Raw genomic sequence first — 24,919 nt, 5'->3', positions numbered from 1 at the left:
TACACTGCCACAGTGAACGGGGGCAGAGGAGGGGGGGGCATCGTCTGCTGGGGAGTCTGGACATGTTCCGTTGAAGAGTGTAATGTCACCTCGTTCACCAGAGCAAAGGGGCTTTGTTCCTCCCTTCCCCTCAAATTCCTACGAACTCACCCCCTTAACGTTGTGTACAGAGCCTGACAAATCCCGGGTAGCCACGTGGGTGGGCAGACAACCAGATGGGACCCTCATCTGTGTGCTTCAAGGCTCACCCAGAGCCCTCTCCGGCTCAGCCTCACCCTCTCCTCGCCCTGGAACCTACACATCTCTCTTTGGTTTGGGGCCTGAGGCTTCCTGTTGATGTGATTTTTGAGTGGTGGCCCAGGGACTCTCTCAGTCTTGGGCCAACTCAATTGATCAGAGGAGCAAGAAGAGAGCGCGTTAGCCATGGAATACTATACAGCCATGAAAAGAATGAAAATATGTCCTTTGCGGCAACATGGATACAGCTAGAGGCCATTATCCTAAGTGAATTAACGCAGGAACAGAAAACAAAATACCACATGCACTCACAAGTGGGAGCTAAATATTGAATACACGTGGACATAAAGATGGGAACAGTGGTCACTGGGGGCTGCTGGAGGCTGGAGGGAGGAGGGAATGAGGGGGTGAAGGCTGAGGGGCTGCCTACTAGGTGCTGTGCTCACTGCTCAGGTGACAGGATTGTCGGTACTGCAAACCTCAGTGTCAGGCAGGGTTCCCATGTGACAGACCTGCACATGTACCCCCTGAATCTAAAATAAAAGTTAAGCTGGGTGCGTGGTTCATGCCTGTAATCCCAGCACTTTTGGAGGCCAAGGCGGGAGGATTGCTTGGGCTCAGAAGTTTGAGACCAGCCTGAGTAACACAGTGAGGCCTCATCTCTACAATAAATGAAAGAATTAGCCAGGTGTTACAGCATGCGCCTATGGTCCCAGCTACTCGGGAGGCTGAGGTGGGAGGATCTCTTGAGCCCAGGAGGTGGTGGCTGCAGCGAACCATGATGACGCTACTGCACTCTAGCCTGTGTGACAGAGTGAGACCCTGTCTCAAAAAAAAAAAAAGGCTGAAAATATTTTCAAAAGAGAGAGAGGATGTCAGGAGCATGGGGCAGGGAGTCCTGGGTCGGGACATCTACTGGCCTCCAAACACCCAGGCAGCTGAGTTGAGGCGGGGGCTTGATGGTGGTGGCAGGCACAGAGTGGGGAGTGCACAGAGCCCACAGACGAACGTCCCCAGCCACACACGGCTGCTTCAGAGGCCCTCAGTGTGGACAAATCACAAGGCACCAGAAGCGACACACTCCAGTTTACCCAGCGCGTACCCACCTGTGTTCAGTCTCCACCTTGGATTTAAGGCCAAAGAAGTGGCTGCAGCTCTTCTGCCTGTGAGTACCCGCTATCCCCAGAACGCACCGTGGAGCTGGTCGAGGAGACAGCTCTGTGAGCTCCTAGGGAAGCTCTCTAAGTCTCCAGTCTGGTCTGAACCCTGCTCTGCTCTCCACCAGCTGTGTCCCGGGGCCAAGATCAAGCCTCACTTTAGGTCAACCTATTTTTACCCGCTGCTTATTGACGTGCTGCGTAAGGACTATGCTAGGCCCAGGAAGCGGGTACAGTGAGTAAGGGTTGCTGTCCTTCCCATTCCATTATTTATACATATATATAAAAAGGACAGGCATCAAATAAGAATGTACCACATAACACTCCACCAACTAAACTGCTCTGCAGAAATGCTAAGACTTTTCACGGTCATGGACCAAGGTAGGTTTCCTAAATAGTTCATTAAGGTGTGAGCAAGTGTCCTATAAAAAATACAACAGCTAGGCCAAGGCGGGTGGATCAACTGAGGTCAGGAGTTTGAGACCAGCCTGGCCCACATGACGAAACCCTGTCTCTACGAAAAATACAAAAATTAGCCAGGCATCGTGGCACATGCCTGGATTCCAGCTACTTGGGATGCTGAGGCAGGAGAATCGCTTGAACCCTGGAGGCAGAGGTTCCAGTGAGCCGAGATCGCACCACTGCACTCCAGCCTGGGTGACACAGTGAGACTCCATCTCAAAAAAAACCAAACCAAACCAAAACAAAACAAAAAAAACCGATACTTCTTCTACACAAAAATAATATCTAATATTAATATGTAATATGTGTAGATTTTTATTCTACACATATTACATATTAATATTAGATATTATTTTTTCAACTTTTGCCACACCTGGGAACTTGGAGCTTGGATAAGTTGTATGGGGAGGCTTGTGTAATAGCTATATTTTCTAGTTTCTTTCTTTTTTCTTTTTTTTTTTGAGACACCGTTTTACTGTGTCACCCAGGATGGAGTGCAGTGGCACAATCTCTGCTCACTGCCACCTCCACCTCCCAAGCTCAAGCAATTCTTATGCCTCAGCCTCCTGAGTAGCTGGGATTACAGGTGTGTGCCACCACACCCAGCTAATTTTTGTATTATTAGTAGAGACACGGTTTTGCCATGTTGGCCAGGCTGGTCTCAAACTCCTGACCTCAGGCAATCTGCCCGTCTCTGCCTCCCAAAGTGCCGAGATTACAGGTGTGAACCCACCGCACCTGGCCCACATTTTCTGGTTTCTGTGTTTGACGCTTTGCCATCTGGGGCCTTGCTGGTGCTGGAGGGACTACCTCTCCCAGGGTTAGCTAATTCCTAGGGAGGACAAAAATCACCTTCAGGTACCTTTCATATGCAAAGCAACCCACCTAGAACCCACACCCCAACCAGGTCCTTTAGGCTCTCACGTTCTGGGCCCTGTCCCCTGCCTTAACCAACCCCACAGGCATCAGATAATCAGGGACAGCTCCTCCCTCCCAGAGCCCACTAAACTTATTCAAACTCACCAGTGCTAAGCCTGCCCACCCTCTCTCACCCATTCTTCTCTTGGAAGCTACAGTAAAGGTTCCCTGGGCCTCCTGACCAGCGCCAGTGCTTCTCTGTGTGGCCCTGCGTGGTGGGCTGTGTGTGTCTCCTGCTCCCAGGGAACCGAGAGCGCGAACCTTTCCCTTCACGACAGTTATTGCCACAACTGTGTGTCTTCGTGTTTGATTAAAACACATCTCGGGTGCCCTTCACACAGCCTGGCATGTGGGTGCAGGGCATCTGACATGCATAGGCACAGGCATCGTAGGCATCGTGGAGCAGCAGAATGCCAGGAGGCTGGAGCGGGCCTGTGTCTGTGTGTTTCATTCCAACACAGATGTGTGAAAGGGAGCAGGCACTCGGCTCTGGGTTAGAGGGTCTGGGTGTGAATGTGGGCCCCTGACTTCCCTCCCACACATCATAGCTGCAACCCTTCTACGTGTCCATTTCCTCCTCTGTGAAGATGGGATGATGCCATCAACTACCTCAAAAGGCTGTGGCGAGGATTACATGATCAATGCAAAGCCTGAGCTCTGGGCCGGGTGCTTAGAAAGCATTCCCAGGGCGAGCTGTTTTTGTTACCTCGTTGTTCAATGTTTATTTAGAAGTAAACCTATGAAGTCAAATTTGAGTTCTTATTGGAAAGCATATCTCATAAGTCACAGTGGTTAAATATTTGCAATTTTATAGGGTGCTTTTTTTTTTTTTTTTTTGAGATGGAGTTTCACTCTGTCATCTAGGCTGGAGTGCAGTGGCACAATCTCAGCTCACTATAACCTCCGCCTCCTGGGTTCAAGCCATTCTCCTGCCTCAGCCTCCCGAGTAGCTGGGATTACAGGCACCTGCCACTATGCCCAGCTAATTTTTGTATTTTCAGTAGAGACAGGGTTTCGCCATGTTGGCCAGGCTGGTCTTGAACTCCTGACCTCAGGTGATCCACCCGCCTCAGCCTCCCCAAGTGCTGCGATTACAGGCGTGAGCCACTGCATCTGGCCTTTATAGAGTTTAATCTGAGAAATTCATTTGTCTCTGACAATTTTTGCTATCTATTTTAATCCAAGTTAGAATGATATTTCATGTACTCCACAGTTCCACGGGGAACTCTTGTCTCAAGAAAGCCCCTTGGACGCTGGTTTGTAGAACAGGCTCTGAAAAGCCACTCTGCACTCTTGCTATCAAATTTTCCACATTCAGTGCTGCGTGTTTATAGCAGTAATAGTTTCCATACAAAAAAAAAAAACCTCACACATAATTTCCACACATTCTCTCAGGCAAACAAACACTATCTCAACCCACAGTGAAAGCAGAGCCTTGCTAGTTGAAAAAAAAAAAAATCCCAGGTATTCAGAATGAAGCCTGCCTATTTCCTTGAAATCCTCCAAGATGTGGTAAATGACAGGATGCTTCAAAGGGATATTTGGCAGCATCTTAATGAGATCGTGGAAATGTAAATTCACAAAGGATACAACTGCTGCTCACCAGTCAATCACAGGCTGGTTTTCTGGTTTTTTGTTTTTTGTTTTTTGTTTTTTTTGAGACAGAGTTTTACTCTTGTTGCCCAGGCAGAGTGCAAATGGCGCGATCTCGGTTCACCGCAACCTCCGCCTCCCAGGTTCAAGCAATTCTGCTGCCTCAGCCTCCCCAGTAGCTGTGATTATAGGCACCCGCCACCATGCCTGGCTAACTTTGTATTTTTAGTCGAGACAGGGTTTCTCCCTGTTGGTCAGGCTGGTCTCGAACTCCCGACCTCAGGTGATCCGTCCGAAGTGTGTGCACTGTTGCCATGGGGCAAGAAAGAGCAGCATCCTGTGATTCCCACCCCTGAGGGCCAGGGTGCCTTTGCCCTTTGCCCTCTGTGCACGTGGCCATTGGGGTGTGTTGCCATCGCAGTAGCTGCCATTATGGCCAAAGCACGTCAGTTTTTAAAAATTGTGGTAAAACACAAATAACATGAAGTTTACCATCGTAACCATTTTTAAGTGTACAGTTCAGGAGGGCTAAGTCCATTCACATTGCTGTGCAACCATCCCCACCATCCACCTCCAGGACTCCTTTCATCTTGCAAAACTGAAACTCTGTCCCCATTTAGCAACTCCCATTTCCCCCTCCCTCCAGCCCCTGGCACCCACCATTCTACTTTCTGTCTCTATGAATTTGGCTATGGGTTCCTCATATAAGTAAAATCATACAGTATTTGTCCTTTGGTGGTTGGTTTATTTCACTCAGCATAATGTCAAAGTTCTTCCATGTTGCAGAATGTCAGAATTTCCTTTCTTTCTAAGGCTGAATAATATTCCAGTACATGTATATACCACACTTTCTTCATCCATTCATCCACTGATGGACACGTGCGTTGCTTCCACCTTTTGGCTATTGTGAATACTGCTGCTATGAACACAGGTGTGCAAATATCTCCTCAAGTCTCTGTCTTCCCTTCTTTTGCATACATACCCATATGTAGAATTGCTGGTTCATATGCTAGTTCTACGTTGAATCTTTTGAGGAACCAGCACACACATGTAAAGCAAATTCCAAATCACTGTTTACATTAACTCAATGATAAAGTTGTCTGGGAGGAAGGCCACTGCATTCTCTACAGAATGGCACTGGTATCACACTAGGGCAGTGCTTTTCAAAGTCCATAGCCCCTGGAAGCAGAACCCCAGAGCACTCCCCAACTGCACGTTCCTGGGCCCTACCCTCCGATCTCCTGAGCTAGACTCTTCAGGGCAAAGGCTGAGGATCTGCCTCTTAACAAGCTGCCTCACCCAAAGAACCACTGCACCAGGGTTAGTATGATGCTGGGTTCTCTATGAGGGTGCCTCTTAGGTCAGTTTCTTTAACTGAGTAGCCCAGCGAGCTTCCATTGACTCCTTTGTGTGGTTCATTAAACATTCATTTCATGAAGTTTGGGCAAGCCCTTCAGATGTGTAGGATGAGGCATGGTTAGGCCTTGGCTTTATCTGACTTTGCCCAGACGTAGGGGGCCACTTGGGAGGATGGACCTCCCACCACTTGCGACCACCTTAAGCCCTGGATGGGTCTGTTCCTAGAAGGGCCTCCCAGTTGGCCAAGCAGCCCACCATCCAGGCATAAGTCCTGCACCCTGGACCTGAAAATCATGCTGGCAGGATTACACTAAAGTTTTAGCATCTAGTTGGAGCCTTTTAAACAAAGCATGTATATTTATGCAAATAACATACAACAAAGGACCATCTGAGGTGGAAGGAAAAATCCTGCTTAGCCTCAATGTGAGGACTTGGTGCCATTACTTTGGCTGTTTCTAATAGAAACCCTGGCACTAATTTGACTGAGGGGATAGACCCACCATGTCCAGAGTGAAACAGCGGTAAAGAACGCCGCAGAAGTTAACGCTGTCATCTTCTGTTCTCTGCATCTCCCCCTCATTTCTGCAGCTCATCTTTCTGTTTTGATTCCTTTGGTATTTTCTCATTTCCTCTTTTTTCCCTTTTCCCTGTCAACACTTTTTTTTTTTTTCCCATCTTTGCTGCTTTATGAAATGTTAGCTGTTTCAAAGTGATTTGTTTTGTATTGTTTGGAGGAGCCCAGAAAACAAAATGCAGGCCTTCATGAGCTCAGCCCATAACCAAGTCAGCTCGGGATTTGGTTTCTGAATTCCTGGCCTCAGACCTGCATTCCCATTTCACAGGGGTCAAAAGAGAAAATAAGTGTTTTAGTCTAGTTCAGAGTTGTTGTCTCTGCAGTCAGAGTTTAGACAATTAGGTATCCGGGTAATTTCAGAAAATAAGACTTTGCTGCTTGGCTTATCCTGCTTGATAATTCATCCGATGCAGATTGCTGGCTCATTGTCAAATGACCCCTTGGCTGTGCATTAGGGCCACAGTGAGCAGAAGAGCTACGGACCGGGTCTACTAAAGCACGCTCACAGCAGTACTGCGAGGGGAGGGAAAAAGTGCAGAAGGCAAAGGTTATGGATCGTCAAGTCACCACGAAGGCCTGTTCGGCAGAGTGTGTAGGCTGAGCCTGTTCTGTATTCACTGTACGTTGTTTCTCACAGTACAGAATTATTTCATCAGCCTGAAGATAAATAAACGAATAACGTGTGTTTCAGCGGGACTGTGTGCACCGGCACAAACAGGTGTGGGAGTGTGTTCCTCTCGAATGGGAGAGAACATTGATGAGCACAAAAACACATCCTGGGGACTTGAAAATTCAAATGCAAATGTGAAAAGCACACGTTCTCCCTCCTCCTCCCTGGGCGATTCTTAATGCCCCCATGTGCACGTTTGCATGAGAAAAGACACTGTCACAATTATATGACAATTAAAGCTTACCATTGTTGTAAGAGCGAAAATTTCCTACAAATTTTATGTATTCATAAGTTGGAAATTCCTTTGGGTTCAAGCTGCCTCTGAGAAGGTGGCAATAAAACTCTAAATCGCTGTCAGCTGGGCCGTTAAAGGAAGAAGAGGAGAGAAAGGGGTCGTGAGCATCGCACAGACTCTAAACAAGTAGCGTCTCTGTGAAAACTCTTACGGGATTTAGTCTACACATGGCCAGGCTAGTTCTCTCATTACAACTGACTTTTGGACCTGGTTTGTAACCCTTGCTGCACAGGGGTTTCCTTCCATCATTCATAGATATTTTGCATTCCATACATGGACCCAATTAGTCTTAATTTGCTCCCAGATGTCTGTGGTTGGTGACGTCGGCATTGATTCGTTCCAGCTGTTTTCATATGGTATATTAAAATAAAGCAGCTCATATAGAGCTGCTCCCTTTAATTTAATCTTTTTGCTTTGAAGTAAAATCAGACGTATGACAGGACAGATTATTCATGGAAAATGGACTCAGGCTTGCACTGATGCAAGCAGCTTTGCTACCTCATGCAATGGTGTATGCTTCGTTAAGCGACACGTGGTTCATGGGGCATCAAGGTTAGCCTTCTATCTAGGTTGCCAAATATTTTGATAAAAACTTCTAAATTCCACAGAACACAAAAATGTATATAAATAACCAGGTGAGAGCCTCAGGAGGACAGAATTTGCATTTTGGACCTAATGATTCAGTTTTCAGTTGGTTTCTTGATATTATATGAATTTAGCATCACAGTATCCTCCACGATGAGCTGATTCCTCACTGATGTTTGCACTGTTTCTTACTAAAAGACTCTCATGTAAAAAAAAAGAGGAATCTTGTCATATACACAAAATAAATTATTATTCTTGAGTTCTCTGCTTTCAAATTTTCCACATAAAAGCCAAATGTCTTACATATTCCAAATTCCAGTTTTAGCTTTAAACCTAAAATATACCTCTAAGGATCTTGGAAATGTTCTGAGTCATGAGGAAAATTATTCTTAAAATTAGTTCTCCCTTCTTAATTCATTCTAACCTCCTTTCAAAAGCAAAATTCTCATCTTTCTAGCTTGTAAAACCACAAAATTAAACTTACATTTTAAGTATTCTGGGGAGGGGGAATCCGTCACAAGCATATGGGAAGAAAGGATTTTATAAACTTCTGAATGTTCTTGTTCTGGGAGGAAATTTAACAAATTCTGATCCATGACATCCGACTGCAAAAGAAAATAAAGGACAAAGGTACACCCTCAACGCAGATGAAAACAAAAGCAAAACAAAACTGCACATTCACAACGCAGAACTGGTTTCTGAAATGGAAAGTTCAATATCTGATTTTCTGTGGACACTCTCAGTTTATCACTCCCTTGTTTTAAACAGTTACCTAAAAGGTTGTAGGTGTTCAAATACGTATGTGCTGTTGTCTGTGGGCCCACGAGGGAACTAAGAGTGAAGTCAGACAAACGTAGGAAGGACTCCTCTCGCTTGAGAAGTGCTGTTTGCTGACACTCCTGTGCGTTGGCTCGGGTGGCATGGCCCCTGTGCACACCCGGTACGAGGCCAATCATTTATTTAAATGGCTCCAAAGAGCCCATGGGGTTCCTTTCCTGACCCTTAGGGCAGCAAAGGGCTGCCTGTCTACTTCTTAAACGTCTTTAAGTTACGGAACTGCACGTGTTTTTCTGAGTACCTTGGCACTGTAGCTACAAAATAAAGATAAGGTAAAGATTGAGTGGTGTCCAATAGAACTATCTGTGATGATGGAAATGGTCTGTCATCTGCGCTGCCTGTAACAGGAGCCACTAGCCACACGGTTACTGAGCACTTGAAACATGGCTAGTGAACAAGGGACTGAATTTCAAATTTATTTTATTTTATTTTTTGAGATGGAGTGCTGCCCTTGTTGCCCAGGTTGAAGAGCAATGGTGCGATCTCAGCTCACTGCAACCTCCACCTTCTGGGTTCAAGAGATTCTCCTGCCTCAGCCTCCCAAGCAGCTGAAATTACAGGCGTCTGCCACCATGCAAAGCTAATTTTTTGTATTTTTAGTAGAGATGGGTTTCACCGTGTTGGCCAGGCTGGTCTTGAACTCCTGACCTCAGGTGATCCGCCTGCCTCGGCCTCCCAAAGTGTTGGGATTACAGGCGTGAGCCATCAAGCCTGGCCCATTTAATTTGAATTGAAATTTAAACAGCCACATGTAGCTAGTGGCTACCATATTGGATATGCAGGTAGGAGCTCACAGCGGACAGAGGAGACAGGCACCTCTCTCTTCCTCAGTTTCCCTCAATAAACTCATCCACTCTCAGAGCTTCAAACACAATCTGTATACACTTTCAGATTTGAATATCCAGCCAACTCTCTCATGAGCCAGCCTCAACGTTCCAACTGCCACTCACATGCTCCCTGGGGACCACAGATGCACACATGTCCCGAACATCAGCATTCTTTCCCACCCATACCATCTCCAACCCCGGTGTTTGCATCTCCATCAACAGTATCATCGGTTGGTCACCTGCCTGTCCCAGACACTCTGGTGGCATCTTTGTCTCCTCTCCTTCTCGTCCTCACCCTCAAACCAAACAGTGTCCAAATGCTGACCATTTTTCTCCCTCAAATTCTCTGCTCCATCCTCTTCTATTTCTCCAGCTTCCACCCTAGTCCAGACCCCTATCCTCTCTTGCCCGGGAATGATTTGGCCAAACTGGTCTTCCCACATCCACTTTGGTGCCTATTTGTTCTATTGTTCAGCACCAAATTTGTTCTCCATCAGCAGTCAAAGCAGCTCATATCAGATCAAGTCACAACGGTCTCTTGGCTTCCGACTGCTCCTGGGCTGTTTCCTCAGGCAGGAAGATGCTGCACCCTGCCCTTGTGTTTAACGAACCCCTGTGCAACCTTCAGGTCCCTGCTTTGAAGTCACTGCCTCTGAGAAAGCCCCAGGTGACACCCTCCACCCCCACTGATGATTTAAGGGCCTCTGAGGGAACAATGACCGCCTTGATGGGACATCAGGTGACTAGTATCATGGCAAGGCAGGTGAGAGCTCAGAGCCCAGGCTTGAAAGCAGGTTCTGCCCCTCCATGCCGCATTTTCCTCAGTTGCAAGAGGAGGAAACCATGAGGGTTCCATGAGCTCACTGGCCTCCACTGCTGATAAAACAGCACATGGCAGACATTCAATAAATGCCAAGTGTGATTAGGCACTGAATGGCCAGTTACAGAATGACTACAAGGGCACCTGCACCACAGTGACGTTTTCCTGTACAGCTGTGTGCTGACTGGTGCACTCTGCCTCCCTCCCTCCAACCGGAGCTCCAGGAGAGCAGGGCCCAGTGCCTTGTTCACCACCACATCCCCGATGTCCAGGACGGTGCCTGGCCTTCGATAATACTGCACTGACCAGCTGAAAGAATGGTGTGGCCAGCACTATGACAGGTATTAAAACAAGGGGCCCAGGGAACACTGCGGATGGTGCGCTGCCTCCAAAATGACAGGGTAGAGGAGACTCCTGGGGAACAATTCCCAGAAGGAGGAATCCTTGAGTGGGAACCGGGGGACAAGACAGGGTCTGCCAGACAGTCAGGGTGGGAAGGTGCTCCAGTCAGGGCATTCAGCGTGCACAGGGGCATGAGGTGGGCGCTCTGACCATACTGCAGGAAGGTGGGGAACAACAGGGAGGGTGAGAAGCCATGAGAGAGGAGGTTGCACAGGGAAGCAGGGCCCAGATGAGAGAGGCCTCAGAGGAGTCAGGGCTCGACCCTGTGCCAGGAGGAGCCATGAAGCACCTGAAGGAAGAGGGTGGTCAAACTGCTCATGTGTTTTAAAGAGATCCTGTGTGTGGTTTGGAGGGAGAGAGCACTGGAGACCCAGGCTGGAGACGGCCAGGGTCTCAATAGAGACAGGGGAAGGAGTGGAGAGGAGCAGACAGAGTCCCAGGCAACTCATCAATATTGTAGTCTAACCAATACTCACTGAGAGCCACCACGTGCCAGCCGCTGTTGGACACGGGGAAGACACGTTGGGAAGCAGGCAGAACCCCTCTCTGCCTGCAGTCAGTGTTCCGGTGGATGTGAGGACAGTGGACACAGCTTGGTGGCTGATCGGAGGACGGGAGGAGGGAAAGGAAGGACTCAGCGTGGCTTCCACAGGCTCTGGCTCGGACCCACTGGCCTTTATCTTTACGGACTAAACTCGACCAGGATCCTCTCTCATCTATGCTACCATTTCTCATTCTGGCTTTCTCCAAGTTTCTTCGGATGTTCTGGTTTTATTTTAAGCCCATTCTCTCTAGTTTTTTTAGAAGATGACTCATGTTCACAGATGACAGTAGTCTTTCTTCTTAAAGATATTTCAAATACTTGAAAATGAAAACTAAGTGACTCCATGGCCTCTTCTTGGAGGGCTCCATCTGAAGCCACTTCCCCTGACATTGGGTGTGGCAGAGAGCAAGGCTGGGTGGCTGCCTGGCCGGGTCACTTGTGTGAGAGAACTTACTGATATAGGTCCAAGGGCCAGTATCAGGCCACAGGTTCTGCACAGAATCAAGATGAATGCTGGATGCAAGTAGGGGCAGGTATGATATGTGGGAGGTTGCGAGGATGATGAGTTAACACACAGAAAAGGCTTCAGACTGTGCTTGGCTCTTGTATGTATTTGCTAGTACATTGCTATTACGCTATTTCCACATGCTGAAAACCAACACAAACAATGATCATTTGAAATTTTAACCCTAGTGCTTACAGGAGAGAAGATGACATCTACAGTTGAATGATCCCCTGAATGAGCTGAGTTCTGTTTATTCAAATAATAGCAGTTACGGAGGCAAGGGAAGGAATGTGCCATCCACAGCCGTCTTCACAGCAGAGTCCCACGATCGGGAAGGTCACCTGCCCGTGGAGGTGGGCAGTCCCCGCTCCCAACTGCCTGATGGGCCTTGAACAAGCAGCACCAGTGCAGTGACACCCAGCTGTGTTAAATGAGCCTGTACTAAAAGCACAGTGAGGCTGAGCTGGAAGTGGGCTGGATGGACACTTCCTCCCAGAGTGTCCCTGAGGCGCTCTGGCGGTTTTGGCTTGAGATCTGTGCTGGCTGCAGCGAGAAGAGGGAACGGTGAGCAGCCCTGGAGAAAGTTCACCTTGAGAAAAGAAGGGCTTATGGGAAGTCACTTGGGGTCTTAGGCTCCCTAAAGGACCAGGAAGTTGGCGGCATATTTGATCCACTTAGATTCAGTTTAGATTCAAAGTCAAACTCATGGCCATACAGCTAAGCTTTCAGAAGGCATTGTAGAGAATGGCTTTGACTTTGTAACAGTAAGAATTAATTGCGATATAAAAGGCATGAATTATACAGAAAGAATCTCTGTTCATCAAAATGCCCTAAAAAAGGGGGAAAGGTAAGCCACAAAGTGAGACAGGATATTTGCAACACATACGTCTGTGGTATGGCCCAAAATTAAAGTTCTAAATTATATGCTGCCTTGGTATCTGGTAAAATTGGAAGGGCCTCAAATGGCCTAACTGCAGGCTCCCTCCCCACACAGATGAGGCCCCCCAGCCAAACCCCCTTCTTATCACGGGGGCAGGTACAGTTTCTGCTCATCCCTGAGTAGCAGGTTGTGAAATTATTCAAACAAGTCAATCCCATCCTCTTGTGGGGACCGGGGGTCACCTCACCCTCTTGTTACTGCAGAGCCTGCCTCCCATAGCCTCTGCTGGTTCACTCTCTTCCCACGGGCACCCCTCTGTGGCCCTGTGCGGTCCTCCTCTGGGGTGTGAGTATCTGTGACTAATTAACTGCTGTTGGCCTCATCCAGTGTCAGCTGCGGAGTGTTCAGACATCCCCATTACCCTAGAGTGGGGTGAATGAGAGGCAGTTAAAACAATACCTGCCCACAGCTTGTGCCTGGATCGCAGAAAGCAAGCCTCCTCACAATTGCAAGAAAAAACCCAATCAAAGGGGAGGATGTCCAAACACCTGAGCAGGTAATTCAGAACAGATGGAATCTAAATAGTTGACAAACATACAGACACTCAATCTCATTGGTAACTGAGAGAAAAGCAAAGTAAAACTCCATGAGACACCTTCATGTACTAGACTGACAAAAACAAGAAGTCTGACAATGCCAAGTTCTGATGCCACAGCACGGCGATGTCTCCACCTTGCTGGTGCGGGGCAAACTGGTGCCACCGCTATGGAATCATTCTGGCATTATTTCGTAAAGGTGGAGGCAGAGCTTCCCTCAACCCAGCCATTCTCCACCTAGTCAGTCCTCCAGGGATGCTTGCAAACGTTCATCAGGAAACACTACAGGATGTTCACGGAAGTAACTTCCAAGAATTCCTAACTGAGATGAACGCAGGAATTGCAGCACATTCCTACGACGGAACACTACCCAGCAATAAGAAGAGCCCACAGCAGCTACATCTGCCAGTGTGAGGCAGGTGCACCGCACAAATGGTGCTGAGCAAAAGGAGAAGTCACAGGAGTCCATTTTCAATGATTCCATTACATACAGTGAAACAAAAGGCGACACCAACTTAAGAGTTTAGCAGTGAAGTCAAAGTTGGTGAAACTACAAAGGAAAGCAAGCAAACAACCATTTTAAAAGTCAGGAAAACGGTTGCCACCAAGTGGAAGGTGGGGGTGTGATGAAAAAGGGGCAGACAGGAGCTTCCGTGGTCCCAGCCACGTTCTATGTCTTCACCTCAGTGACAGCTGCATGTATATTCACTCAATCAATTTAATACTGAACGTATGTTTTATACACACATCTGTATGGTATATAAAAATCAAAAGGCATAAAAAAAACTAACTAGAGGCCTGGAATATTTTAATCCATGATCCACTCTAAGCTGCAACCACACCTGTCAGGGCTCTGCTCCGACCCAGAGACACCTCTGACAAAATGATGTGGATCAGGTGGGAGCTTCCAGCAGGTGAGGGCAGGGTGGGGTGGGAAGGGCAGAGGGATGCTTCCTGAAAAGCATGTCTCATGGTCTTGGCCTTGCTGCTGTGTTTTGTGGTAACACAGGCCAGGGGCTTTGGCTTTCCTTTTCTGGGACCTCTTCCTGCTGTGCCCCTTCCACAGGAACTTGGCTCCAAATCCCATTCTGGTCTTGTACTTTCTTCTTGCTGGGGCTTGTACCTGGCGAGCCAGCATGATATGGAGGTATTTTCTGGCCTGCAGATTTCTCCAGTTTTAGGAACACTTGTGCCTTATTTTCCTTGGGGAAGGTAGGGTTATCCATACACACAGTTCTCACATGCAAGGCACTCCCCACCCGTGGCAAGCTGCCTGCAGTTGCTCATAACCCCAGTTATGAACTCAGTCCCTCGTTCAATGAACACTTAGGCACATGGCAAATGTTCAGGGCTGGGGATATGATGTTTGCCTTAAGAGCTTAGCATGGTCCAGCTCATCAGACAACACCGCATCTATGAACAAATCAGAAAGTAACCCAGGAAGCTAACTTTCAAAAAGTCAAAAAAAAAAAAAAAAAAATGCCCAAACAGGAAACACAGATTATGCCTACTTTTGGTCTCTCATTTGGTTCTGCCTCAGCCATACCCTTTCCCCATTCTGTCCAAGGCACGTGACTCATGCCCCTTGCATCTCTCCTGCAAGGTTTTCATTCCAGAAGCTCCCGTGAGCCCTTGGCCTCCATTGTATGCACGTCTGTCTTGCTTATGTTCCTTGCCTGTGTCAGTTCTAGACACTAAAATGTGCTGGTGTTGCCATTACTGAAAAATTCTCATTATTATTGTTATTTTGTTTTTGAGACAGGTCTCACTCTGTCACCCTGGCTGAGGTGCAGTGGCGTGATCTCGGCTCACTGCAACCCCCTCCTCCCAGGCTCAAGCGATCTTCCCACGTCAGCCTCTCAAGTAGCTCTCAACTACAGGCACACGCCACCACACCTGACCAATTTTTGGATTTTTCGTAGAGCCAGGGTGTTGCTGTGTTACCTAGGCTGGTCTTGGACTCCTGACCTCAAGTGATCCACCCACCTCAGTCTCCCAAAGTGCTGAGATTACAGACGTGAGCCACTATGCCTGCCAGTTCTCATCTTAAAATCACTTTGCTTTGAGCTATTTTATTCTCTTTTTTTTCTCTGCCAATTTGATAAAGAAAGTTCTAGGCTATGTCATCAGAAACTGCTGTACAAAAATCTATCACACGAGCTTCTGTTACATCTGAGATGCTGGCAGTGTGAAGGAAAGAGAGAGAGACTTGAAGCCCCACAGCCTGAGAAGTGGGAAGGAATTCTGGCTGCTCTTGTCCCCCTTACAATGGCTCTCCAATCCCCAGTCACACAAGCGGCGTGGGATGGGACCCTGGCAGGCCAGCCTGTGCTTGGTGTGACACCAAGAGGGGTATTGCTGCCGGGGTCCCCAGCCTCCTGCCCTCTGCTACCCTGTGTCCCAATCTCCACGAAGAAGAGCCGCTTCTTCCTCGAGGACTGACCACCACCTCTCAGCTCCTCATTCTCGCTTTCGGAGCCCCACACCCTGAAAACATCCAGCTTTACTGTGTCCTGTATAGGATTCTGAGGAGTGGTTAAGGACCAAGCTCTGGAGCCAAAGTGCCTGAGTTTAAAACCCAGCTCTTCACTGGCTGGCTGTGGAACCTTAGGTACATTGTTTAATCTCTCTGTGCCTCAGTTTCATCATCTGTGAACTGGGTAACTATGTACTTCATAGGATCCATAAGGATAAGGAGAGCAAACATAATATAGCCTCGCTCCGGGCCGGGCATGGTTCTATGCGCCTACACATACCAACGCATGTGAGTGACTCTTAATGGGTGCCTGCTACACTGTAAGTGCTCAGTGTTAGTCACCCAAGGTTTAATGGGTGAAATCTCTCAACAAAATTGCAAACTCCAAAGGAAAGACAACCTCACAAGTTTTGAAATGTTGCATCATGTGTGGAAAGGACCTGGGCTCACAAGGAGTGATATTTAATCATTAAGTGTGCATCTAAGTAAACCACACCAAAATCAGAATTCCTAAAGTATGACCCAAATCCTAGGCACCAGAAAGACACCAGAGCAGAGTGGTGACCAAGCTGGGTTCTGCAGTCAGCTGCCCCCATGGTAAGCCCCGCTCTGCCCCTCACTGCCTGGGCTACTGGGGCTTCCTCGCCATAGTGGAAGTCACGGAGGTCTGACTCCCAGATCCGCTCCTCCGCCCAACCAGCTGTATGCTGACTGCACCAGGGAAGTGTCCATCCTCAGCAGCCTTTGCCTACCCACTTGCAAAGGAGGATCTTGGTGAAAACTGGACAATGAAAGCTAAAAGTAAATTGCAGTTAAATGTGGGGACTGCCCAGCCCAGGCTCACCTGCACCAGGGAGTTGAGGGCTGACTCCCTGTGTTTGGACATGGGTATAGACACAGACTCTTAGTTTGCATTTGAGTGGGTCCAGCATTGATAAATTAGAGTCGGGTCATTTCTGGCCCTTGTAGAGTTAGAAAATAACTTATGAAAGTGGTCCTAAATTGCTCCGTAATTTCAGGTCGGAAGAATTTGCCTCTTACTTTCTAAGTCCTGTCTGCCACATACAGCAACTGGGTCATCAGATAATTACAAGAGTGTAAAGCAGAACAGTGCAAATCCTGTTTACTCAAACAGCTCTGGCTCGTATCTCTCATTCCCAGGTCAATAAGCAGGCCACGTGTGGTTGCTTTCAGTCAGTGCCTACCACTGCCGAACCCTTGCCATTCAATACAAAACATAAGCGCCCTCCAAAGAAGTGCCCCAGCTCTTCTGTCCTTAGACACACTCAGATCAGCCCAGCTTATCTGGGTTGATGATGGGGGTCACTTCTGTATTAATGGTGGCAGCCCTATCACTGGCCTCCTGGCCAGAGATGAACATCAAGGTGCAGCTGCACCCCCAGCTTCCTCCTTCAGGCTGAGTGAGGATGAGCCTCTTCTGACGGCTATCAAGAAGAGAGAGCCCCCCTGCTCCCCGCCACCAGCCTGACGCACCCTTGTTTTAGGAAATGGGCTGGAACACAACGGGGAGACAGATTAGGTTAGATGAGGGCCTAATGGGAAGGCATCTGCTTAGCAACATAAAAAATGCTTTTGTGGGCCACGGCTCAGTGAATGCAAAGAAAAATGTAGGCAGCGCTTCGATCCGCACACAGCATCGTTTGCAGAAACGGTGGGACGAGGGAGTGGCTTCCAGGGAAAGGTACGGCCCAGGATGATGCGGGCCCTGGGCCACCAGCAGGGCAGGGCTCATCACTCTAAGGCAGATGGAAGCTGCCCGTGGAACAAGGCCACACTGCTCTCTGGGCAGGCGCAGCTAAGGAGAGGGAACCATGGTCCTCCAGTATCATCCTGGCCCAAGCTTTCCTATGTGGGAACCCGGGGCAAGCTTTCCCCTTTTCGTCACATCAACTGACCGCCCATCCACGGATGAGCAGGTGCGGGGGGCGCTGGGGAAGTTTGGGCTGGGCTCACTGGGAGGAGAGAGGACAGAAGAGAGAGGACGTTTTGTTCTTGTCCATCACACTTGCTGCTCCTGGTACAGCTGTCATTCTCACTCAGGCTCTGTAGGAACAGGCAGTGGTGTGGCAGGAGATGGAAGCCTGGTCAGATGCCCATGAAGGAGCCTCAAAGGTGGCTCCTCCACCAGCCAGGTACAGACCTGAGAGTCACTGAGTCAGGGCTTACCAGAGAGCCAGCAAGGCTTATGCAGAGAGGAGGGAGGTAGGGAGGGAGGACAAAGGCAGAGGGAGGAGGGAAGAAGAAGGGAAGGAAAGGAGGGAAAGAGTGGGGAGGGACATCTGTCAGGGCCTGTGACCATACCACAGCCCCTTGTGCCATCCTGGAGTGTCCATGGTGCACTCCTGGAATGCAAAGCCGACCCTCTCCAGGTCCACCCAGACACTCCTCACTCCCCAAGGCCTTCCAAGACATCAGTCTTCCCAGAGCAGTTGAACCGCCAGGAACTAGCCGTGCTGCCGAACCCTTACCACCACCAAGTGCTGCTACCCAACTGCAACCTCAGACATGTGCCAAGTAAGCCCCAAACCATGTTTCAACCCAAGTCATCTTTGTCCTCTCCCTTGATCAGCTGTCAGGTGACCCTGGATGTCTGTCAGCCTCCATGATGGCTCTGAGCTCCACTAACAGTGCTGTGACTCTCTCATCAGTCCCCATTTCTGACCCCGGAAAAGAATCTGGAGCCACAACTCCCACTCCAGGCCTTGCCTGTTCCAGGATGGCACACACCTGCATCTGCCCTTTTCCTGGAAGGCTCCTGGGACCTTGACCTCGGCCTGGTCCTGTCCCCAAAACTCAGTAGTCCTTTACTGTCCACCCCCTTCTCACCTGCAGCCCCCTGACACCTGCACCACCTCCCATCTGAGATCTAATGATTCTCAACAGAAACATGATAACGTGAACCGGTTAAGGCCATTGGAGCAGAAACTCACCGGTAAATGCCCAAGGAGAGGCGTGATACTGTCAGAGACATAGATGATGCTGCCGTCTGTTGTCACCGCGATAATGAAGCCATCTAATGCCTGTGGAAAATGCAACATTTGAAAGCTCCTTAGCAATGCTTTTAGGGAGGAGCATGTCACCGAAGCAGAGGACACTATTTCAGGACACTGGCTTTGTTTGATAATCCTCAGAATATTTCCACGAATAACCTCACGGCACTTCTTGGCCTTCCACGGAGGACAGCTTCTTACAGAGAATGTGTCTGGCCCAGGAAAAGCATTTGCAAAAGCACTACAGGATCAGTGAAAAATGTGACCTAGTGGCATAATAAAATAACATTTAGCCATGGAAATTCTCTAAGTAGGTTTAATGATAAGCACATTATTAGCCTGATTCAGAAACACCACCATTGCCATTAAAAACATAAGCCATAGCTGATGGTTCCCATCTCCCTACCCCTGCCATCACTGAGTTCAATGGTAAACATCTGCCCTGATAAAGACATCAGACCTAACAGATGCACGAGAAACAGAAAGTATGCCTGTTGGCCGAGGTGGGCCTCTGCTCACATTCATTGCCACAAGACAAATGCCCACTGAAGGAACTGCTTGTAAAGAACATTCACATGATTCTACAGGGCTGGGTGGGTGTGGGGGTTGTGTAACTCAACTGGATCCATAAGCATTTCAGAATGTCTGAAAAATTCATGCATTTGAAAGTCTCTACTGAGTACCTGCTCTATGCTGGGTACACTGTCCTGGGTGCTTGTGATATAACAGGTTGAAGGGGGGCAATGCTTTCTCATAAAGCAGATACTTTTGCTCGTGGTTTTTTTTTTTTTTTTGAGATGGAGTCTCACTGTCGCCCAGGCTGGAGTGCAGTGGGGCGATCTTGGCTCACTGCAACCTCCGCTTCCCAGGTTCAAGCGATTCTCCTGCCTCAGCCTCCCAAGTAGCTGGTATTACAGGCACACACCACCATGCCCAGCTAATTTTTGTATTTTTAGTAGAGAGAGGGTTTCACCATGTTGGCCGGGCTGGTCTTGAACTCCTGTCCTCAAGAGATCCGCCTGCCTCAGCCTCCCAAAGTGCTGGGATGACAGGTGTGAGCCACTGCGCCCGGCCACTTTTGCTGGTTTTAGATTACTTATTGGGATTTATTTTGGTGTGGGTGCTTGTAATGCTTTCATAAGATGTATCTGAAAGTTGATTTCTAAAACAAAGATGACATAATTCAGCAGAGAATAGGATCATAGTGGCACCTGGCTGTCTAGGTGAAGGGGAGGAGTGCCAGTGAAGGGGAGGAGACTAGAAATGAAGCCTACCTCTCCAGAAAGCAAGTCTTTAAGGGAATAATAGGCCCAGGGAGACTTTCACTGGAAACCTGTCATTGTCAATTCACTGACTTTTTCTTTGAAAGACCATCTTTCCCGAATCTGGAAATTTTTCCGCTTAGGAAAAAAAGTGAAATATGTGCTTAGAAAGCTCTGGAAGCATGTTGCATGCACTCAACCAGATGGTCACATGATGTCTGAGAATCTGCGTGGACGAAAAGGCATTCATTCTTTCACGTGAGGAGGGTGTGGTTAAGTGCATGGCAGCAGAAACCCGGAAGAGGCCAGGAGCAGTGTGTGAAGGGTACCTTTGTAGCATATGCCAAAATGGGGAAGAGTTCTTTTCACCAGGAAAGTTAACAGTAGACTCATTTATTATTTTACACTGACAGCTGGCAGGATTTAGACTGAAGAACAGATTCAAGTACGTTTCTTAAATGGACCTCATCCTCTTGGATGACATCAGTGGTTCTCAACTGGGGGTAATTTTGGTAATGTCTGGAGGCATTTTTGGTTGTCACCACTGGAGTGGGCGGTGTTGGCATCTAGTGCTGCCAAACATCCTGTAATACGCAGGACAGCCCCCACAACGAAGAACTACCAGGTCCAAAATCACCATAGGGCAAGATTGAGAAATGCTGGGTTAGATTTGTGAGTTACGGTAAACGAAGAAGTACATCCCAGTAACTTTTCCTTCCCAAGTATTTTTCTAAAAATGTTTTAAAGTCATCTTGGCAGCCCTCTAGGAGGTGAATTTTTTTAAGGGCTAAGGGTACTGTTGATGACATCAGTGAGACTTTTCTGGAAAAGGCAGATTGGAAAACTGGGTAAAGCAAGGGCAGTGCAAATGGTCTTGCACAGAGAGCCCATGTCCCTCCTGAATGTCTAAAGCAAGCGAGTGCTAAAAAGCTGAAGGTATTTATAGACGGAAGATAACTTTCATCAGCTCACTGGCATTTCCATCAACTCTATGAGAGCTGCACTGAGTCACTGCTTTGAGAAAGCTTGCTATGGTTCTGGAAGTCCCATCAGTAGCATCTGAAAGGGATTCAACAGCAAGAGACTGCAAAGTGCTGTGCCCCTCTCCATGGAAGGGTGTTTTTGACTGGGGTGTTTCCAAAGGAGCCATAATGGCTCAGAATTTTATACCCGCCACACACTAGAGGGAAAGGAAACCTTCCCTTTCTGCTAATTCCTGAATCAGTTGGAACATTTCTTGTGTTCTCTGGGACAACCTCTGGGCTAAGAGAAGAGATTGCTTTTCTGATTAAAATTCAGAAATTTCCACAAGCTCCCTATTCCCCGGGCCACAGGCACTTTGTCTTCTCTTGAGTGAAATTGTTCCAATGCTGGTAGCCACAGTCTTTGCCAGCTGATACTTTACCAGCTCAGCTGGTCTGCAGCCAGGTCAATTTTGTTTTTTCAAACTTCACAGCTATGTGAGTCCCCCTGCAGTCTGGTTTTGTGCCTCTTTGAGAGAAGATGGAAGAAGACAGGAATCACATCTGGAGGGCATTAGCAGTTCCCTAGAGACATGATGGGTTCTCTCCTGGGCTCTGTCCTCATTTTAAAAAGGGAACATCCTGGCCACTAAGACATGGCACCTGGATTCTTCACAGTCTCTGAAATGGCTCTGAAAAAAACAGAGGGAGGTGCAGCTGGAGAGAGACCCATGCTATGGGAAGGTTGCACTGGACAATGATGACATCACCCTGGAGGCTCTCCATCTCCCCCAACCACAGCTGGGGCTCAGGCCATCAGGAAGGAGATGCTAGAAGGCTCCAGTCACTCAGCACTAGGTCTGAGTGAAGAGCAACAGGTTGGAAGAGAAGCCTGACACAGTCAGGGTCAGCAGTACTAGTTGGTGGCCTTCCCAGACCACTCACAGCTGCCATTCACCCAGAAGACCTGCTGGTTGTGCAGCTTAATTTCAGATCCAATTCATTCATCTAGCATGATTTCCTTTCTACCGGCTTCTAGGAATCTACACCGGGAGCAAGGGAAAGTAAAGACTATACAAATATCAATCTTCCTTGTCTAGAAATTCCAGTCTCCTGAATCTCAGTCCTGTCTTCTAGCCCCGAAATTTATTCATTTTTAACTTTACAAAAGCCCTATTTCCTCAAATACTTTTGATAGTTTGAAACTCACTGGGAAAAAAAAAAAAAAAGGTTGTGCTACAGGCTCTTAAAAAAAGGCTGCTGCTATAGGGTTATGTGTTTTAACTACTTTTCCATAAGAATTAAAAGATAAATCGATTTATGTAAATTAGCATAATGATACATTAATTCAACATTTCACAAGCTGCTTTAAATTTAACATACTTAAAAATGCATTGCTTCTGCAGAAAGTTCTGTATTTTCTTTAAATATAGTTCACATGTAGATTTAAGTATCTTTCATCTTATGCAAATGTTCATTAATGCGTTTACATTTCATAATATTTGGACATCTTCATTCTGGCATTTTCTTACTCCAGTACTTTCTGTTTTCTGCAAGTTAATCTATGTAAATTGAAGTTTACATCAGTCTTATATAGGCACATAGATATGAGAGAGAAAGATTTATCCCCAGAAGCCACTCTGCAAACACCCTGCCAGGAACTACTGGTCTAACTTCCCTTTGCTGAGCTCATCTGTCCCAGTTCACCTCTTCTTGGTGGCAGGCCTGGATACGCCATGCCTGGAGCTTTTTCTGCCCCACTGCCATATCCATATACTCCGAAACTTATCCCCAGGTGAGAAACCACAGCACCTTGGCAGTTGTTTCTGTAGAGGCTTATGCTCATCTGTACTGAGGAGTTTCACCCATAATCAAAGATATGATGTTGAGATCAGCCAGGTTTTCACAAATATAGCCCTATAGATGAGTATGGGGCCTCTGACCCAGAGGGAGGAACATGAGCATCTCACTCAGCACAGAAAGGGCGTGAGCCGGATGGGGAGGCACCGGGTCCCTGTGGCTAACATCTGTATGCCATGTGGGTGTATTATGAGTTCAAGTTCAAAGCATATCCTTAAAAGACAACTTTTAATTTCAAAACGTGTTTCTACTAAGAGAACATGTATAATCATAGCAGTCTAAAGAGAAGACTCTCTGAGTCAAATGACAGTGCCAGCTGATTCATCTTCCCGCTGTCCTTCTCCTCTCTCTACCTACCTCGAACCCACCCTTCCTGGCTCCCCAGCAAGGTGTCCTCTGGTTGTGATACCATCAAGGGGTTCATCCTGTGGTCACTGTGTTGAAAGCACGTGACCACATTCAACTTTGGGATTCTTGTTGACATGGCCCACAGGCAACGGCAGGCAGAGAGCCTCAGGGAGGGTACCTGTTTCAAAGCCAAGCCTTCCCTGGATCAAGAACGGTAGTTTCCTTTGGGCACAGGGGCTTATCTGCAACAAGTAGCTACATTTTAACTGGCAACTGTTTAAGCGATTTTGAAAGTGCATTTCACCTCCAACATCAGCTGGGTGAATTCTTCATTACTGAGGAATGAAGGCTTCCAGTCTTGCTGAATGTCACAGATTTCCGTTTGCGCTGAGACTTCTAAAAAAGAGACACAAATAAGCCTTTATAGTCAATGGCACCTAGAAATTGGAATTAACAGATGAAGCACATGTTACTTCTGTGTAATTTTGTGTAAACTTCTGTGTAGTTTAATTTAAGAAGCCAGCATAAGGAAATATGTTACCCTGATTTCCAAGGACTGGGAGCTTTGAATGTTCTCACCTCCCTTAATGAGGCTTTAGGGAGGATCATCCCCCACCTTCTCTATGGCTGGGGTGCCTGCCCTTGCAGGTGGTACCACAGCCCTGAATGTCTACATGACGAACTCCATCGCCAACAGTTGGAATTAGGTAGTTGCCACCTACGAAGGCAACAGGAACAAACACTGGGATGGTGTGACACCTTCCTAAGTGGCTTCTTCATGGTCCAGGTGAAGCAAAACACTTCACAGACCTGGGATTTTAAAAATTCCAGATACATCTTAGGCATGGGGAAAATAACCCACTGTGTTATACAGAACATACCATATTTTTCCGCATTTCCGTTATTGAAATACAGCACGCTATACCCATACACAGAATGTATTCTTCTCAAAACTTATTGGGGTTAATCTACAGTTTATCCATTTCATGCAACTGCCTTGTACTGAAGACATTATGCACATTTATAAATTCAAATAGTCATTGGCCTATAAGGGGTTCCTTAAATATTTTAGCTCTTCTGCACTTTTAATGAATGTTTTGTTCTATTATTAAATTATTTCTGAAAAGATAATTACAGGTAGCTCAAATGCAATATCAAACATGTTTGTTTTTCCTTCTGTTTATCCTCCATCTTAAACCAACATTTTGCTCCATTTCATGTAGTAATAGGTTTCTTCAGAGACTATTTCCTTGGTGCTAAGGAACATAAGACTCATATCTCAGAGAATAAAACTAACCTGTTTAACAACTTCCTGGAGAATGCAAATGGTCCAGGCAGATAATCCATCAACTTTAAGCCAGGAGAAAGATTTCAAGGCTCTTTCCTTTGTGCCTGTGTTTTTGATAATCTCTCTTACATGGAGCATGAGGAATGGATTCTGCCATTTGAATGAATGAATATGAGTGAATGCAGCAGCTACTCATGAACAAAGGATGTAAAGAACTGAGTTATGGCCGGGCGCAGTGGCTCACGCCTGTAATCCCAGCACTTTGGGAGGCAGAGGAGGGCAGATCACGAGGTCAGGAGATCGAGACCATCCTGGCTAACATGGTGAAACCCCGTCTCTACTAAAATACAAAACAAATTAGCCACGGGTGGTGATGGGCACCTGTAGTCCCAGCTCCTCGGGAGGCTGAGGCAGGAGACTGTGGGAACCCGGCAGGCAGAGCTTGCAGTGA

The 24,919-nt window shown here is 47.4% G+C and overlaps 1 protein-coding gene across 4 annotated transcripts in view; it reads right to left on the bottom strand.

The window, feature by feature from the left end:
* NPAS2 (neuronal PAS domain protein 2) overlaps positions 1 to 24,919 on the bottom strand; it is a 181,032-nt gene that overhangs the window by 41,380 nt on the left and 114,733 nt on the right. For all 4 annotated transcript variants that reach the window (XM_017847801.1, XM_017847802.1, XM_017847803.1 and 1 more), the window contains exons 4-7: positions 23,485 to 23,576; positions 18,689 to 18,778; positions 8,335 to 8,455; positions 7,215 to 7,328 (exon numbers count right to left, since the gene is read on the bottom strand). In XM_017847801.1, the coding sequence (XP_017703290.1) occupies positions 7,215 to 7,328; positions 8,335 to 8,455; positions 18,689 to 18,778; positions 23,485 to 23,576 (417 nt within the window). The remainder of the gene's footprint in view (positions 1 to 7,214; positions 7,329 to 8,334; positions 8,456 to 18,688; positions 18,779 to 23,484; positions 23,577 to 24,919) is intronic.

The sequence above is a fragment of the Rhinopithecus bieti genome, unplaced genomic scaffold, assembly GCF_001698545.2.
Source record: "Rhinopithecus bieti isolate Rb0 unplaced genomic scaffold, ASM169854v2 scaffold_28016, whole genome shotgun sequence".
NCBI lineage: Eukaryota > Metazoa > Chordata > Mammalia > Primates > Cercopithecidae > Rhinopithecus > Rhinopithecus bieti.
This window is presented reverse-complemented; position numbering and strand designations above follow the sequence as displayed.